This window comes from Manis pentadactyla, chromosome 2 (genome assembly GCF_030020395.1).
Source record: "Manis pentadactyla isolate mManPen7 chromosome 2, mManPen7.hap1, whole genome shotgun sequence".
Lineage (NCBI taxonomy): Eukaryota > Metazoa > Chordata > Mammalia > Pholidota > Manidae > Manis > Manis pentadactyla.
In genome coordinates, this window is record NC_080020.1 from 90,537,180 (window position 1) to 90,557,189 (window position 20,010).

Genomic DNA, 20,010 nt, shown 5'->3' on the forward strand with positions numbered 1-20,010 from the left:
CCAGAAAGAAACAAAATCTAGACTTAAAAACCACACTCCAAAGAAAAATGAGCAAAGTATACAGACAATTTACAGAAAAGGAAATACAAATGGCCTTCAAATACATTAAGAGTTGGTCACGTTCACTCTTAAGAAAATGCAACTAAATTACTATATACTGATACCATTTCTCATCTATGAGACAGACAAAAATCGGCAGCTTCTGCTAGCATCATCTGTTGTAGCTGTAGAGAAACAAGTACTCTCATACATAGCTGGTTAAAGTACAAACTGCTGCCAATTCCTAGGGCAATAGTGGAATTCTTTTTCACTACTACAAAAATATTGTAAAAACCTCTGGCCAAAAAATATCATTTTTGGAAGATTTTCCTGCATACTTTACTTGCACACAATAAAATAATTTAAGTCCAAAGCTATGCATTGCAGCATTTGATAATTTACAATAGGAAAATTAAGAAAACCCATTCTAGTGCAGGCTATTTAAATAAAACAAAGTATTGCCATACGATGAGGTCCATGCAATTATAAAAAAGAATGAAGCCACATTCTCACACAAATATGGGAAGATCTTCTGGTAGTTAAGTGACAAAAATAAGTGTACAACAGCATATTTTTTGCTACCTTCTGTGTAAGATGGGAAAAAAATTATATACTCTCATTTTGTATCTGTATACAAAACTAGAAGTCATTACTTACAGGAACAGAATAGATTTGGGTACATTAAGACCTACTGATGTGTAACTTTTTATACTGTTCTGATTTCTAAACCAGGCAATATTTACATATTAGTCATTCAAAAAAGAAAGTTTAAATAACAAATCAAAGAGAATTTTTTTCTCCTGCTACCTCCTTAGTTTTGGCCTTTTAACCTACCTCCTGGGGGATGGAGACCTAGATGATTTCCTTTTTATGGCTTTTGATGTTCTTGGAGATCTGGAAGAACTCCTGCTCCTCCTCCTACGCCTTTCCCTGAAAGTCAAAGATTTGTCATTTAGAAAAACAGCGATTTTCAATAAAAGGCAATTAAAACAAACAAAAGCACAAGAGTCCTTAATGCTCTAAAGTGAACAGTATTCTTTAGAGACCAGTCTAAATTCATGTCCTTTATAAGCATGTTCTACTACTGAATTTTATTGCAGATCAAATTATGAACCATAGATTTTACAGACTCACAAAAACATCTAAGAGTTCATATTAGAAAGAAAGCATAAGGACTTCCTTTTTTATTTGGTTTACTTGAACAATAATTTCTTTAGTAGTAAAAAATACTCATGGACATTTCATTTCTCTCAAGTTAAGTAGGTTCTTCTTCAGCATCTAAAACATGTTTCACTTATCAGATCCTTTGTCACGTATCTAGCTAAAAGCTGCCCCACTGTAGACTAATTTAACAAGTTAACAGATCCTTTCAAGAAACAGAAGATAAGCCGGCTTGCAAAATGTGAACTTTCTAGACCCAGATATTTAGCGTCTCTAAAAAACAATTTACATTAATTCATTATACAGAGAAATTACTTTACCCTCCAACCTCCTACTATTTCATTACTATTGTTTAAATCACTTAAAATTGATTGTAAAAGTTGTTTGGAAAAAAATATAACAATTAAAAGCTGGGATTTAAATATGACAGTAAGAAATAATTTCCAAATAGATTAACAGTGCTTACTATTATTAAAAAGTATTTTGCTTAACCTATTAGCAAATGATGCATACTCAATATTACAAGTGTAATTACATGTGTAAGGGTGGTCAACTTAGAAACAATGAATTTCACGATATCATACTATAGATGTGGTATGAAAATACATTCATTAAATGATTAATGTATCCAATGATCTATCTCACAAGAAGCTCTGATAATTAGTGGCCATTTAGCATAAAGAAGCAAATTCTCTAGAATTCAAGTTCTCCATACTTACCTAAGTAAGTTAATTCTTAGCTAATGAAACATTTTGTCTACACTTTTTTTTTGTATCATTAATCTACAATTACATGAGGAACATTATGTTTCCTAGGCTCCCCACTTCACCAAGTTCCCCCCACAAACCCCATTACAGTCACTGTTCATCAGCGTAGTAAGATGCTATAGAGTCACTACTTGCCTTCTCCGTGTTGCACAGCCTTCCCCATGCCTTCCCCCCACATTATACATGCTAATCGTAATGCCCCCTTTCTTCCCCCCGCTTATCCCTCCCTTCCTACCCATCCACCCCAGTCCCTTTCCCTTTGATAACTGTTAGTCCATTCCTGGGTTCTATGATTTTGCTGCTGTTTTGTTCCTTCAGTTTTCTCTTTGTTCTTACACTCCACATGTGAGTGAAATCATTTGGTACTTGTCTTTCTCTGACTGGCTTATTTCACTGAGCATAATACCCTCTAGCTCCATCCATGTTGTTGCAAATTGTAGGGTTTGTTTTCTTCTTATGGCTGAATAATATTCCATTGTGTATATGTACCACATCTTCTTTATCCATTCATCTACTGATGGACACTTAGGTTGCTTCCATTTCTTGGCTATTGTAAATACTGCTTTGATAAACATAGGGGTGCATCTGTCTTTTTCAAACTGGGATGTTGCATTCTTAGGATAAATTCCTAGAAGTGGAATTCCCACCAGCAGTGTACGAGGGTTCCCCTTTCTCCACAACTTCACCAACATTTGTTGTTGTTTGTCTTTTTGAAGGTGGTAATCCTTACTGGTGTGAGGTGGTATCTCACTGTGGTTTGAATTTGCAATTCTCTGTTGACTAGCGATGTGGAGCATCTTTTCATGTGTCCGTTGGCCATCTGAATTTCTTCTTTGGAGAACCGTCTCTTCAGCTCCTCTGCCAATTTTAAATTAGATTATTTGCTTTTTGTTTGTTCAGGTGTGTGAGCTCTTTATATATTTTGGATGTCAACCCTTAATCGGATCTGTCATTTATGAATATATTCTCCCATACTATAGGATGCCTTTTTTGTTCTATTGATGGTGTCCTTTGCTGTACAGAAGCTTTTCAGCTTGACATAGTCCCACTTATTCATTTTTTATTTTGTTTCCCTTGCCCAGGGAGATATGCTCATGAAGAAGTCACTCATGTTTATGTCCAAGAGATTTTTGCCTATGTTTTTTTCTAAGAGTTTTATGGTTTCATGACTTACATTCAGGTCTTTGATCCATTTCAAATTTACTTTTGTGTATGGGGTTAAACAATGATCCAGTTTCATTCCCTTACATGTAGCTGTCCAGTTTTGCCAACACCAGCTGTTGAAGAGGCTGTCATTTCCCCATTGGATGTCCATGGCTCCTTTATCGTATATTAATCGACCATATATGTTTGGGTTAATGTCTGGAGTCTCTATTCTGTTCCACTTGTCTGTGGGTCTGTCCTTGTGCCAGTACCAAATTGTCTTCATTACTGTAGCTCTGTAGTAGAGCTTGAAGTTGGAGAGCAAGATGCCCCCTACTTTATTCTTCCTTCCCAGGACTGCTTTGGTTATTCAGGATCTTAGGTGGTTCCATATGAATTTTAGAACTATTTGTGGGGAGAGTGGGCATCCCTGTCTTGTTCCCAGTCTTAGAGAAAAAGCTTTCAGCTTCTCGCTATTCGGTTTGATGTTGGCTCTGGGTTTATCATATATGGCCTTTACTATGTTGAGGTACTTGCACTCTATAACCATTTTGTTGAGGGTTTTTATCATGAATGGATGTTGAATTTTGTCAAATGCCTTTCAGCATCTATGGAGATGATCGTGTGATTTTTGTCCTTTTTGTTTATGTGGTGGATGATGTTAAAGGATTTTCTAATGCTGTAACATCCTTGTATCCCTGAGATGAATCCCACTTGATCATGCTGTATGATCTTCTTGATGTATTTTTGAATTCGGTTTGCTAATGTTTTGTTGAGTATTTTTGCATCTATGTTCATCAGGGATATTGGTCTGTAATTTTCTTTTTTGGTGGGGTCTTTGTCTGGTTTTGGTATTAGGGTGATGCTAGACCCATAGAATGAGTTTGGAAGTATTCCCGCCTCTTCTATTTTTTGGAAAACTTTAAGGAGAATGGGTATTATGTCTTCTCTGTATGTCTGATAAAATTCTGCAGTAAATCCATCTGGCCTGGAGGCTTTGCTCTTGGGTAGTTTTTGATTACTGCTTCAATTTCGTTGCAGGTAATTGGTCCGTTTAGATTTTCTGTTTCTTCCTTGGTCAGTCTTGGAATGTTCTATTTTTCTATGAAGTGGTCCATTTCTTCTAGGTTCTCCAGCTTGTTAGAATATAGATTCTCGTTTTCTCTAATGATTCTTTGTATTTCTGTGGGGTCCATCATGATTTTTCCTTTCTCATTTCTGATTCTGTTGATGTGTGTTCATTGATTCTCTTTTTCTCTTAATAAGTCTTACTTATCTATTTTATTTTCTCAAAGAACCAGCTCTTGGTTTCATTGATTTTTTCTAATGTTTGATTCTTCTCAATTTTATTTATTTCTTCTCTGATCTTTTATTATGTCCCTCCTTCTGCTGACTTTAGGCCTCATTTGTTCTTCTTTTTCCAATTTGATAATTGTGACTTTAGACTATTCATTTGGGATCATTCTTTCTTCTTTAAATAGGCCTGGATTGCTATATACTTTCCTCTTAAAACTGCTTTCGCTGCATCCCACAGAAGTTGGGGCTTTGTGTTGTTGTTGTCATTTGTTTCCATATATTGCCTGATCTCTATTTTGATTTGGTCGTTGATCCATTGATTATTTAGGATCATGTTGTTAAGCCTCCATGTGTCTGTGAGCCTTTTTGCTTTCTTTGTACAATTTATTTCTAGTTTTATACACCTTTGTGGTCTGAGAAGTTGACTGGTAGAATTTCAATCTTTTTGAATTTACTGAGGTTCTTTTTGTGGCCTAGTATGTGGTCTATTTTGGAGAATGTTCCATGTGCACTTGAGAAGAATGTATATCCTGTTGCTTTTGGGTGTAGAGTTCTATAGATGTCTATTAGGTCCATCTGTTCTAGTATGTTGTTCAGTGCCTCTGTGTCCTTACTTATTTTCTGTCTGGTGGATCTGTCCTTTGGAGTGAGTGGTGTGTTGAAGTCTCCTAAAATGAATGTATTGCATTCTATCTCCTCCTTTAATTCTGTTAGTATTTGTTTCACATATGTTGGTGCTCCTGTATTGGGTGCATACATATTTATAATGGTTGTATCCTCTTGTTGGTCTGACCCCTTTATCATTATGTAATGTCCTTCCTTATCTCTTGTTACTTTCTTTGTTCTGAAGTCCATTTCATCTAATACTAGTACTGCAACACCTGCTTTTTTCTCCTTGTTGTTTGCATGAAATATCTTTTTCCATCCCTTCACTTTTGGTCTATGTATGTCTTTGGGTTTGTGGTGAATGTCTTGTAAGCAGCATATAGATGGGTCTTGCTTTTTTATCCATTCTATTACTCTGTGTCTTTTGATTGGTGCATTCAGTCCATTTATATTTACGGTGATTATTGAAAGATATGTACTTATTGCCATTGCAGGCTTTAGATTCATGTTTACCAAAGGTTCAAGGTTATCTTCTTTACTATCTTACTGTCTAACTTAACTTACATATTGAGCTATTATAAACACAGTCTGATGATTCTTTATTTCTCTCCCTTCTTATTCCTCCTCCTACATTCTTTATATGCCAGATGTTTTATTTTGTGCTCTTTTGTGTTTCTTTTGACTGCTTTTGTGGGTAGTGGATTTTATTTTTTGCCTTTAGTTAGTATTTGGTTGGTCTGCTTTCTTTGGTGTGATTTTATTTTCTCTGGTGACATCTGTCTAGCCTTAGGAGTGATTCCATCTAGAGCAGTCCCTCTAAAATACCCTGTAGAGGTGGTTTGTGGGAGGCAAATTCCCTCAACTTTTGCTTCTCTGGGAATTGTTTAATCCCTCCTTCATATTTAAATGATAATCGTGCTGGATACAGTATTCTTGGTTCAAGGCCCTTCTGTTTCATTGCATTAAATATATCATGCCATTCTCTTCTGGCCTGTAAGGTTTCTATTGAGAAGTCTGTTGATAGCCTGATGGGTTTTCCTTTGTAGATGACCTTTTTTCTCTCTCTGGCTGCCTTTAATACTCAGTCCTTGTCTTTGGTCTTTGCCATTTTAATTATTATGTGTCTTGATGTTATCTTCCTTAGGTCCCTTCTGTTTAGAGTTCTGTGTGTTTCCGTGGTCTGAGCGACTATTTCCTCCCCCAGTTTGGGGAAGTTTACAGCAATTATTTCTTCAAATACACTTCCTATCCCTTTTTCTCTCTCTTCTTTTTCTTGTACCCTTATAATGTGGATATTGTTCCATTTGGATTGGTCACACAGTTCTCTTAATATTCTTTCATTCCTGGAGATCCTTTTATGTCTCTCTGTGTCAGCTTCTCTGTGTTCCTGCTCTGATTTCTATTCCATTAACCGTCTCTTGCAAGTCATCCAATCTGCTCTTAACTCCTTCCAAAGATTATTTTATTTCTGTATTCTCCCTCCCAACTTTATCCATTAGCTCTTGCATTTTTCTCTGCAGCCCCATCAGCATGGTTATGACCTTTATTTTGAATTCTGTTTCAGGAATATTGGTTAAGTCTATCTCCCCAGGCTCTTTCTCAGGGGTTGTCTCTGTTAGTTTGGTCTGGATCAAATTCTTCTGCCTTTTCATGGCGATAAGAGTTAGTCGTGGGCAGTTGGCGTGTGTGTCAGCTGGGAGAACAAAGTCCATTCCTGCTTGCCGGTCACCTTCTTCTCCTGTGAGAACGGCAACCCTTAGCGGCTTGTGCTGGGCAGCTGTGCGCCAACGGGGCCTCTAATTGTAGCCCAGGCAGTCGCAGAGGCAGCTCTGCGCGGCTGCTGTGGGCGTGGCCGTTCTCAGGCTGCTACTCCGCTATGGAGGGACAGCTTCTGAGGGGGAATGGGCAGGAGGCTGTTTATCACCGTGAAGGGCCTCAGAGCTGCACTGCCACCCAGGGAGTGAGGGCGCCCAGACTTCCCCCAGGATTCCCAGCTGCTGGGCTGAGTGTGCCAGGATGCTTCTGTTCAGCTGTGAGGCTCCTGTCCATTTAAGACTTTCAAAAAGCACTCACTTTTCATTTGTCCCAGGGGCACCAGCTGTGGGAACCCGCTCACAGGTTTTACTGTTCCGTTTCCTAGTATCCAAGGCACAACACACTGTGTGTCCACACTCCCAGTGCGGATGACTAGGGCTGGGTATTTAGCAGTCCTGGGCTCCCACTCCCTCCCTGCTCCGACTCCTCTCCTGCTAGGGAGCTGGGGTAGGTGGCGCACTCGGGTCCCGCCGGGCCGTGGCTTTTATCTTACCCCCTTCGTGAGGCACTGGGTTCTCGCAGGTGTAGATGTAGCCTGGCTGTTGTACTGTAACTTCTGGTCTCTCTTTTAGGAATAGTTGTATTTGTTGTATTTCCAAAAATATATATGGTTTTGGGAGGAGATTTCTGCTGCCCTACTCACACCGCCATCTTTGCTCCTCTTGCACACTTTTTATTTATAAAAAACTAGATGTGAACATATCTCCCCGGGCAAGGGAAACAAAAGCAAAAATGAGTAAGTGGGACTATATCAAGGTGAAAAGCTTCTGTACAGCAAAGGATAGCATCAATAGAACAAAAAGGTACCCTACAGTATGGGAAAATATATTCATAAATGACAGACCCAATAAAGGGCTGACATCCAAAACATATAAAGAGCTCACGCACCTGAACAAAAAGTAAATGATCCAATTAAAAATGGACAGAGGAGCTGAACAGACAGTTCTTTAAAGAAGAAATTCAGATGGCCAACAGACACATGAAAAGATGCTCCACATCGCTAGTCATCAGAGAAATGCAAATTCAAACCACAATGAGATATCACCTCACACCAGTAAGGATGGCCACCATCCAAAAGCCAAACAACAACTAATGTTGGCGAGGTTGTGGAGAAAGGGGAACCCTCCTACACTGCTGGTGGGAATGTGAATTAGTTCAATCATTGTGGAGAGCAGTATGGAGGTTCCTCAAAAAACTAAAAATAGAAATACCATTTGACCCAGCAATTCCACTTCTAGGAATTTACCCTAAGAATGCAGCAGCCCAGTTTGAAAAAGACAGATGCACCCCTATGTTTATCACAGCACTATTTACAATAGCCAAGAAATGGAAGCAACCTAAGTGTCCATCAGTAGATGAATGGATAAAGAAGATGTGGTACATATACACAATGGAATATTATTCAGCCATAAGAAGAAAACAAATCCTACCATTTGCAACATGGATGGAGCTAGAGGGTATTATGCTCAGTGAAATAAGCCAGTCAGAGAAAGACAGGTACCAAATGATCTCACTCACATGTGGAGTATAAGAACAAAGAAAAACTGAAGGAACAAAACAGCAGCAGGATCACAGAACCCAAGAATGGACTAACAGTTACCAAAGGGAAAGGGAATGGGGAGGATGGGTGGGAAGGGAGGGATCAGGGCAAGGAAAAAGAAAGGGGACATTACGATTAGCATGTATAATGTGGCGGGGGGGCATGGGGAGGGCTGTGCAACACAAAGACAAGTAGTGTCTTCTACAGCATCTTACTACACTGACGGACAGTGACTGTAATGGGGTTTGTGCAGGGGACTTGGTGAAGGGAGGAGCCCAGTAAACATAATGTTCTTCATGTAATTATAGATTAATTATAACAAAAAAAATTTAGATAATGCTCAACTGTTGTAAATATTAAATAAGACCAAAAAAACTCAAGAACTTTGAGAACACAAATCAATTACAACTCCAACTAAGGCTCTCTCTTCCATTACCCAATTTTATTTCTAAGACCGCAAATTAAACTTCCTAATGTGGAAATTAGATAAAGATATTCCATTCAGTGTCATCTGTTATAGCTCAGCACAAGAACCAGAAGTAACTTTTTTTAAGAATGAGAACATCAGTGTATCCCACACTCTAAGTTTACACAAAATGGTTCAGCCTTGATCATCAGGAAGAACTATGCACAGATGGACATCTAATAACTACCAGTTGATGATGATGAGAGCTAAAAAGTGAATTCAACTAAACTTAAAAGAAATCAAAAATTATCTGATGGTGTGAAGGGCAGTCACTAAATGATGACAGAAACACAACACAATGTGTGACACACAATTAATAAAACAGCTGTGTAGTAAGGGCACCTCAAATGATATCCACAGCAAATGAAGCTATATTAATTCTTCAGTTTTTAGGTCAATATGCTGAAATATGGCAGTGATCTGTTTATCTTCAGCCCTACTTTATATACTGCTGCTTGGAACTTTATGCTTCTAAGGTAATTTAAACAGGTACCATGTACTGGTTTAGAGAATTCTCAATTAATCTCAATCTCTAAAAGGAAGAGAAAGGGCTACCATACTTCTGATACTGAAGTGCAGAGCAGATGGAAAATCTCTAAGCTTCAGTTTCCTCATGTTTTAAAACCATGACAACAACAGTCTTCTCTCAGGCTTACTGTGAGAACTAAATCAGGTTAGTTATGAAAAATCTGCTGAGGCATAAAATCTTGCACTCAGTAAAGCACTCAGTAAGCTTCTGCAGTTACCTAACCAAAGACTAGAATCTAGTATTAAGAATAAATTATTAAAACATAAAATTTAAGTAGAATATACAAGTTCCTTTGTCTTAGATATTATTTTCTGTGAGAACCATCCTTAAAATTTTATCTTTGAAATTGCCTAAAACTATTTTTTAATATTTTTAAGATATAGCTTAAAACAAATTAGGAACTTCCACTTATTTATAGTCATGGTATCATCTGGAGTCAAGAATATAGGTTTAGAAAATCTTCAAAGGTCCTCATTTGCAGCTGTTAACTATAGCAACCTGCTGCCACCTGGTGGCAACGTACATGTTAATAAACTGCGGGAATAGTTCTAAAAAAAAAGGCAAAACTTCAAAATTGATGAATTGAAAACCAAATTTCAATGTCATGTACTCAGCAAAATTCAGCAGTAAAAATTAACATAGATGATAAAAAGGACTAACACTGCAAAACTTTAGAAATCACTTCCATATTAAAATTTACCACACCATTCCAAATAAACATAGAAGCCTCAGAGGCCAATTCGTCTGTATTAACAAACAAAAACAAAAACAACCTTGCCCCTGCTATCCCACCTACCAAGAAAATTAGCAAAAGCAGCTACCACTGCCACAACCACCAGGTTAAAACAGTGAATTATAAAGGACAATCAGAACTTCTCAAATAATTCTGCCCAATTTTCATCTCTTCCTCCTCCCTCATAAGTTCAATGCTACATATACAGGAATCCTTCTAAAGAAATGTTCACTCTGTAATAACTAAGGGAAATGTCTAATATTACTGTACTGATTCCACTTGTGCACAGTAATCTTCCCCCCACCCCTCAATTAAAGTTTATATTTTCATTTGTCATCAGTCAATCCTTGGTAAAAATTGTAAGCATTATCAAACCTGCTGGAACTACGGGATCTTCTTGATGCATTGTAACTTCTGGGTGGCGTTCTGGGTTTCTTATCCTTCTTTCTTTTCTCATCTGCCTCTTTGGATCTGTCCTTTTCTCGTTCCTTTTCTTTGTCTGGTTCCTTTTCCTTCTCTTTGTCTCGCTCCTTTTCATGCTCTTTTTCCCGCTCTCTCTCTCTGTCCTTTTCCTTGTCTTTATCCCGGTCCTTTTCCCGTTCTTTATCTCGGTCTTTATCTTTGTTTTTACCCCGTTCCTTTTCTTTTTCACGTTCTTTTTCCCTGTCTCTCTCTTTTTCCCTCTCCTTTTCTCTATCTTTTTCTTTCACTTTTTCCTTCTCCTTGATCTTTTCTCGGGTGTCTTTTCTCTTGTCCCTTTAAAAACAAAACAAAAATAAATAAATTCACAACTAAAATAATTCTAACCACCAAAAAGGACCTCCCTCTCTTTCCTCAACAATTATCAACACAAAACAATTTATAATAGCAATAAGACATTACATATAAATTTCTACTTAACTCAGGTTAAGCAGTTTGGAAACCTCAAGAGTCATAATGATTATAATTAGATTCAAATCAATGACTATCAGTTTTAATTGTTACAAAAAAAAAATCAGAAAAAAGTTTAATTCCTCTCACTAAAAATGTTAACCCACAACAGATTTTTAACAAATGAAGCCATGAAAAATTTACCCTTAATTTATCAAAGACTCACCGTGAATGAGAACGACTCCTTGACTTCCGCCTCTCCCTTGATTTAGAGCGTTTTTTATGTGGGCTCTTAGATCTATGCCTATCTTTTTGTCTTGAGCGTGATCTATTATGGGATCTACTCCTGAAGAAAAACAAATTGTTAGAACATCAAAACTTATTCTTAGAATTTCAATTTTTAAAAATTTAAGATGTCTTTCAAATAATAAAATTTTAAAACCTATCCTGACAAATATTTATATTTAAAAATTATGTTATGTAATGTTAGATTATCTGAAATAAATTTATCTATTTCAAACTTTACCAAGTAGTTCACTGTCCAGAACACAGTAACAGAGCTTTCTGTTTATTTTCTGTCAAACTTACGTTGGTATTTTCAGGTATGGCTTTCTTTTGTTAAATATTATAAGCCTCAATTAGGATAGCAGACTTCTCTATGGCCCAAGTTTTTATACCATAAATTACTTTTAACTCTTGATTTGTATGCAATATGACTGCTTGTGGTTATACTTCTTGACAGGGAGTAGTGGTTATTATATAGTTAAATAGTTTCTATAAATGGCTGTGTGCTGTTTGTTTTAACACATATTTTTTTTTAATGCTTAAGGAAGCAAAATACCATAACAGTGCTAGTGTGACAGGAAAATAAATATTACTCATGAGTTAAAGCTAGACATACCCCAATGTGGGATTGGAAAGGCCTTGATTTTACAGCTATAGAAAGAAATCTTTATTACTGAAATTCTAGCAGGAAAAATAACTTATTTCAATTCTGAAATTCTCTAGGTTCCTTTTCCCCATTGAAATTGCTTATATAATGTGATTTTTTTCAAAATGATGTATCTCAGAAGTATTATATTAGAACAAATGCACACAATTTAAATAACAAAGTGATGAGACTCACCAGCTTTGGAATCAGACAATCTGGCTGACACTCAGCTCTGGCACATACTAGCTGTGAGAAGTCTGGCTAGTCATTTAACCTAAACCTGCGTTTCTTATTCTATAAAGTGGAGCAAGAATCACACCTACATATTCTAGTACTACCATGAGCATTAAGTCAGATAATGTATGGAAAATTGCCTAGCAATCTCTGGCACAGAGTAAATGTTTAAAACTCCTTTAACTCTCACCACCATCATCATCAACAATTAACATAAATAAAATCTTTAAATTATATATTTTTTCCAAGAAGGTCCAGTGAACTTCCATAAGTATGCCTTTACATAATGAAAACTCATCTTGATAGTCATGCTTTCATAAATTAAAACAAATACTTATAGAATATATAGTTAAATGCTTATGGTATGCTATTCAAACCAGAAAAATCTCCAAGCAATCCTCAACTAATAATGACACATGTTTTTTAAACACATTTTTCAGTAGTAAAAATTTTGTTTCTAACAGCTAATTTTCAACTGAACCACTGATCTACTCTATGGCTTTAAAAATTATGCATTAATTTTAAACAATATTTTTAATACAAGAAGATAATTCAGTTTGTTAAACTCTTTATCACTAATAACCTAAGAGATACAAGGGTCAAGTAGGTATTAAAGCAAAATTTAGAACATTTTTAATCCATTCACAGACATCAACATATGGGTCATGATTTAAAAGGCCTTTGTTTCTGTGTACTTACTAAAAAGTCTTAGCATTTGTTCTAGTTAACCTTGTTCAAAATACAAATAACAATTTTGTTTTTGTTGAACAGTGCTTCTCCACCTTAATTTAAGCAAAGAAAACTCTGTTTAAAAATTTAAGCATAGCCCTAATAATTGAAAGTTAATAAAGAGCACTGGTTGTTCAGCTTCCACCTTACCTGGTGGGTCCTCAGAGTTTGAAAGTCACTGCCCAAGAGTAATTACTGTATTTTAATTTTGATGTTAAGTATTTTCACATCTCTATCTTATCTGCTAGTTGCCTACTAAGTTCTCTGAATAAGAATGCTAACAGCTTCCTCAAGAGCAAATCTAATCCAACCAAAGATAAAGGTTGAAGTTACCATTGCTGTCTCATTTTAGCATAATGTGCAAAACTACGTTTATAAATTAAGTTACACATAAAGGACAACTTACTGTTATGTTATGTTGCATCAAAGATCATTTGTAAGTCATTTGTTTCCATTAAAATATTATAAAATATCTTATAGTTCCTATGCTGGTGTGGTAACGGTTACTTAACTTTAATAGGCTAATCATAATACTACCTACCTTTTCTAAGACTGTTCCTATATAAAAAACACATTTAAATATTTGGACAAAGTGGAAACACATCTCCCCAGTCCTAACCAAGGTCACAGTGACAAGAAATTCCTTCTTCCCTCCTAATGTAAGAAGGGGAGGGAATAGGGAAGGGAAAGGAAAGGCTCCAGAAGCATCTGAGAATTCTGAGAAGGTAGAAGAGGGTGAGCCTTTAAGAACTAAAGTTCCTGCAAAGCACATTCCTCCAAGTCTAGTGCAGTCAGAACAGAGCTTAGGGTATTCAAATACAAATAGCAGGAAAGGGAAGCCAAGAAACGACTGCCATCCCCCTCCTCTACTGGGTGTGGGGGAAGGGTGTGAGGGGAATTCCTTCCATGCCAATATCCTATGCCAAGATCCTTAAGTCAAATGTTTTTGAGTAAGAGATTTTTTCCCCTTAAACAGAGCTCAACTTCATTTGTTACTTCTTCATGGACTTATTATTAAAGGCTACATGTGTTTCTATATACTATGTACAAAAATAGCATATGCTTATAAAAGGTACATAAGTATACACACACATACATATGTGGGTGTGAGTACACGTATATCTGTGTGTGCCAAGAACAAGTAATTTCTAATGCTACACAGGTAGACCTACATGAAAATACTCCTGTGAATTAGAACAATAATTAACAAATTTCATTCTAGACCAAATAATCCTTCCCCCACTAACCATTTGAAGGGACAATTCCAAATATGCTTAAAATATTAAAAGCAAAAATGTTGAAGTCAGCAGTTAAATCATGTGCCCCAACACACAGAGCATTACAGAGATTATCAAGGAAACAATGCTGTTAATCATTAAGGTTTGTGTTTTTGCAACCTTAGAAAACCACTAAGGTTTTAGATTTGAAGCATGGCTCTTATAATCAACAGAAGATGAGATCCAGGTCACTGGTCCTTTTTTTCCCCTCAGAAAAGAAGTTATCACTCTTCAACTCAATTCTCAATTCAGTATTCTCTGATCTCTTTTACCTTCACCACACCCTGTCAAGCTATAGAAATATTCACATTCCAGTAACATTTCTATGCCACTTTCTGTCTCCAGTCCTGGCTTGCGCTGCACTGTCATATTTCTTGTACATTAAACAACTTTCTTCACTTGGATCTGAACTTGCCTTACTGAAAGGCTTTGGAAGAGGTAAGACAGGAAAACCACTCCAAAACAGATTTTGCAAACTAAGACTAACACAGAAATATGCACCAGTAAAAGCTAGAGTTTACCAAAGTCAAAGACAGTACTTTCCTATCTCACTGTTTCAATCTCCTGGATCATCACAGAAAAAGATTAAACTGAGCTTGCTGATGAGGTCAACATACAGCACATTGGTTCCTTTTTCCCTCCCCTCAAATCTCCTCCTCTAATACTCCCACACCACACTACATGCACAAGTGTACACTTTGCTTTCTCTTCTCTTTAGATGTATGAGTATGTGTAACATGTAATTAAATCCACTATGCACATTTTCACATTTCAAAGACAACAATAAAAATCACTTTAGACATGACACTTAGGGCCTTTCCAGTCAAGATGGTGTTGCTGGTTTACATTTTGAGGCCCTCTTGGTTCCAAACACAACATGACATATTTAAAAAGAAGAAACTAAAAGAAATTACTTGTTCAAAAATAAGATAAACACAAAAAAATGGAGCTTAGGCACGATACAATAGTTGGAACTAAAGCTGCAAGCTACCCCGTGCTTCAGGTCTCAAAGTGGGTGGAAGAGGCCCTTACACCACAGAGTACCAAGGACTTAAAGTGCCCCATTTGACTCACAGTACTGGAAATAGGTAACTACTTGAGACCAAGATGTGGGGTGGTACTCCTCAGCCCTTGAGTAGACTTGAGGGAAAAAAACAAACAAAAAAAAGCTGCAACTTCAACAATATTCTCAGCATCACTACACATGTTCCCATTTCTCAATATGAAGAAAAAAATTTTCCAAGTTCTGCATTAAAGACAGTTTACTAATAAGAAAAATCAGAGTACCTTATGATAGGAAACCAACTTTTAAAACTGAAAATTGCTTGAAATAATAATTACATAAGTATGTAAAATTTCACTCGTAACTACAGTATTACGATTACAATATTTAATTATTGATTTAATAATAACCATACTTTCTGATGAACATTAATGTAATTTCTAAATACTGATATTTAGACAAAAACTCAGAAAATCTTAAAAATACAAAATCGAAAAAACTAAAATATGACAGTAGAAATTCTCACCTGTTTTTTGACTGTGATCTTTTCCTTCTAGAATGGGATTTTGAGCTAGACCTGGATTTTGAACGAGTGTGGGAACGAGATCGACCGCCTTTTCTTTCATTGCTCTTTCCAGACTCTGGGAGGAAAAAACCACTTTGCAGTGTAAGCTCAGAACAATTAAAGATCCCAGTTAATAATCAGGCACAAGTGGAATGTACCACATATAGTGCAAGGGGCCTACTCTCTGTACATCCTCCTCCTGTGCAATTATCCTTCAGAAACATCCAAGAAAGTCATTGCATAAACTCGTTGAGTGCAGCCACCCTGCAGCAGTACATATAAACCAGATGATTATAAACAGCTGTTCGTAATATTTTGTTGCTGCCATAATGTACGATTATAACATGTCTGTAATTCCTGACAGTGATTTAAATCCTTTCTCCATTTACTTTGCTAGAATTGAAGCTTAAATTCTGAGTGCTAATTTAGGAAATTTTCTCAAAAGTAAACCAACTAGACATTTTTAGACTGGATTTTAAATTTTAATTAGCAACACAAGAGTCTGAGTAGGTGTTCCTTTGTTAAAACAGTCTCTGTACTTTTCCTAAATCATGGGTTCTCCTTTCTATTTTTAAAATAAGCTTTGAAGGAAACTGAATCTGCTTAATCATAATATTTTAAATATGTTTATTCTTGGTTTTGCCTTACAATAACATCTATACTTTGCATTACGCAAATCAGTTTTGAGCTCTGATTTTGCTATTAAAATATAACGAACTGATTAAGACAGGCTAATGTGCCTCAACTCGGCATCATGGGAAAAGACACTAAGTAATAATTCTTTGACCTTAGACACTAGAAAGTCACTTACTCTTTCTTGAGTTTCAGTCTTCTTGTTTGTAAAATGGAGAGACTAAACAAGATAATTTCTAAAATTCCTTCCAGTTCTAAGATTCTATGATCTTAAACTATGACCTATATAACAATGCTATGGCCTTACCTGGTTCAATAGCTGCTGAGATAAATGACTGAGCCTCTCGTACTCGCTTCATTACTTCTTCTAACTCCTTAGCTGCAGCCTGAGGTGTCATCTCAGGGGGTTTTACTATTGCATTGTTGGAGTGATTTATTCTAAATTAAAAACATCAGCATATCACAACACACACCATATTTTACAAAACAGGAGACAAATGTTCATGATACACGTATTTATAAATCTGAGGAAATCTCAAAAACACATTAAGAATGATACAGCTAAATACAGATAACAAAAGCAACCTCAAAGCCACGATTAACCTTATTCCCAACTGCCATCATTTCTTACTAAACAAAACGAAAAATAAGGAGGGAAAAAAAAAAGAAAACCTGAAACCTGACTTAACCTGGACAGACCAGGACATGCTTTTCCATACAGCTTAGCATTATAATAAATTAAAACACTGAAACCAATATTGAAATGAATCATTTCTATTCTAATGTTATGATTTTGTTGATAACCTCTGCACCCTAAGACGACGAAGGGGAAGCTGTATATTATGTACACCATTTTAATCTACCCTGGATCACAGGTGACTCACACACATCTTCAAATGTGGGAGGCATCTGATAATTTAATTAGTTAACTGATTATCCTTTAATCAAAGGGATTTATCCTCAATCTTTCTGACCAAGAATCCTGATCAAACTATGTAGCTAAGGAACTACCTATGAAATCAGATTAAACTGATGCCTCAATGATCTACATGAAATAGGATTACTAGTCTTGAATATTTGAAAGGCTACATCAATTTTTCAGTTGGCAAACAGGATGTGGGCAAACCTTAAAACTCAAAAATGTATGATTTAAAATGTGTTTTAATATTATTTTCTTAATATAAAAACTTAGTATTATTTTCTTCCTGGGATTTTTGGATATATATACCAAAGTTCTTATTATTGTGTTACTGTAAATTCAACCCATGTGTTAAACTGTCCATTGGTCTAGTTATAATGCAAAATCAACCTAACTTGATAAAACTTACAGAGAATGACCTGCAATTGTTATGCAGAGTTTGTAAATCATGTTAACATTAAATCAAACCTTATAAAAAATAGAAAGTAAGAGTCTTCAAATACAACTTTAAAAGCTAAAAATGGTATCTCATGTATTTCATTTATACTTAACACAGTCTTCCTTTCCACAAATTGCCAATACTATTAAAAAGAAAAAAAAAGCCTTAATTACATAAAAAAAATGCTTTCAGATTTTTTCAAAATCATTTAAAATTTTTTTGTTTAGGGTTTCTTACTTCAGTGGCCTGTCTCCAAACATAACTCCATTAAAAGCAAGGGCCCTTGGAACAGAATTTTGGTCTGCAAATTCCACAAAAGCAAACCGAGTTGGTTGAGTCTCATCACCTGCCATCCGCACAAACTTCACTTCTCCAACTTGTTTAAAAAATTCAAGCAGTTGATCAGCTGTTGTTGTCTGAAGAAATTAAGAAACACTTTAATAAAGTATATTTTTAAAAAAATCAGGTAAATATTACTTTATCAATCAATATGATTTTTAAGAAGGGGAAAAGAGTAAGAGGTCAGTTCCTTCTTAAATTAGTTACCTGGGAATTCAAATTGCCAACATAGACTGTTCTCCTAATTTCATCAATTTTGGAAGGATCGACATTTCCCATAAGTGGTGGTTGTGGTATCTCTCCAAGTGCTGCCATGTTGGGGTCTAGGGCTGCTGCTGGTATCGCTCCCAAACTGCTAAGGGAAACACCCAACTATAAAAAGAGAGAGAAAACACATACGTATTAGCTCTTAGTATCGAAAATTACCTGAAAAGAACTGGTAACAAAAATGGGAAGAGACTAGGGACTTCTAACTTTGTGCCAGGTATATGTGTGAATTATTCAGAGTGAGGTCACAGTAGTTTTGAATGTAATCAAAAATACAACCTCTTTCTTATCTGGGTATTTTAACTACTTTTAACTTGCCACAATAACAGAGGGTTAATTCTGGGCATTCACAGTAGTTATGTCCCAGAAAGTCGCCACAAGCACCAAATTATTGAATACTGAATCACTGCTCTAGGGAAAATACAGGGCTATGTTCCTGTGAGCCTCTGGTCAACTGATAAATACATCACCTTGTTTTATGTGCATTTCTGTTTAAAGACACCTTTTCAAATATATATTGTTGACATATTAACACTGAACTTAATGACCAGCAGCACTGTCAACTCATGCCTGAATGAACCTTATCTACCACACGTTATCTTCGCTGCAAAGCACAACACAGCCTTTTAGCCCTTAGGAAAACTAGACAGTACTTTAATACTACACCTGGGGACTAATTTAAACAGTGAAATCACCACACACAAAAAAAAACAAGAAGGCATAAAAGTATGAAAAAGGTGGCTCTAAACAAACCACAAGAAGGACAATTTTTACAGCATTAGAACTAAAACAAGAACTCAGAAATATAGAATTCACAAATAATGAGAATCTACTGTGCCTTGGGCATTCAACAAAACTGTATGAGTGCCTAATCGTTAACAAGAATCACAGCACCTCATTCTTGCCGGGTTGTTAATTACTCCTCATATTAACTCTGTAAGACATAAATATTACTATTATGCCAATTACACAGACAAAAAAAAAAGAGAAGTTAAATAATTTTCCCAAAGCTACTCAGCTGTTGAGTAGCAAAGGAGGATCCCATCATACACAGACTAAAACTGAAACAGGGACAAACTTTCCCTAAGAAAAGAAACTAAAATATTAAACCTTTACTTATACAATGGTAGGAAAAGGACAAAAACTTTTTAATGATGTTTCATAACAGTACTAAATTCAGCTTTTAGTTCAATCGTTAAGAAGCATGTTTTTTTCATGTGAACTTAAACTAGAAAAGATGGGAGATCTCATAATTTGAAAATGAAAAATTCTGCCCAATTAATGTAAAGACCCTCCAAGCACAAAAAAATGTAACTTTCATTTCCATTTATACAATTTAAGAAAATTTTGAGTATTGGCTATATAGTTATACTATTGCGTAACTACGAACACTTAACAAACTGTTCAGTAATACTAATTCCTAAAGGTGAAAATATAAGTTTATGAAACTAGTTTCACAAATGCTTGTAGCAGCAGCTGGTGTATGATTTTTCTAAAACATGTCAAATCCTATCTTACCCCTACATTAAAACTCATCAATGGCTTCTAATTCTTTTAGAATAAACTGTACTGCTTTCCATGGCCTAAGAAGCCCTACAGAACAACTGTCCTATCTAGTCCTCCAATCTGAAAACACATACTACCCTCTCCCTCATTCACTGTTCTTCAACCACACAACTGCCATTCGCTACAAGAAAATTTGAACACAA

At 36.0% G+C, this 20,010-nt stretch overlaps 1 protein-coding gene across 5 annotated transcripts in view; it reads right to left on the reverse strand.

Annotated features, from left to right (window-relative positions):
* The window catches only part of SREK1 (splicing regulatory glutamic acid and lysine rich protein 1), a 56,947-nt gene that overhangs the window by 11,695 nt on the left and 25,242 nt on the right, over positions 1 to 20,010 (reverse strand). For 4 of the 5 annotated variants that reach the window (XM_036887684.2, XM_036887683.2, XM_036887685.2 and 1 more), the window contains 7 exons: positions 18,242 to 18,406; positions 17,933 to 18,111; positions 16,645 to 16,775; positions 15,666 to 15,780; positions 11,192 to 11,311; positions 10,471 to 10,851; positions 874 to 969 (listed from right to left, as the gene is read on the reverse strand). In XM_036887684.2, coding sequence (XP_036743579.2) covers positions 874 to 969; positions 10,471 to 10,851; positions 11,192 to 11,311; positions 15,666 to 15,780; positions 16,645 to 16,775; positions 17,933 to 18,111; positions 18,242 to 18,406 — 1,187 coding nt within the window. Of the gene's footprint in view, positions 1 to 873; positions 970 to 10,470; positions 10,852 to 11,191; positions 11,312 to 15,665; positions 15,781 to 16,644; positions 16,776 to 17,932; positions 18,112 to 18,241; positions 18,407 to 20,010 lie in introns of those variants that run through there. The other variant, XM_036887687.2, reaches the window with a different exon arrangement.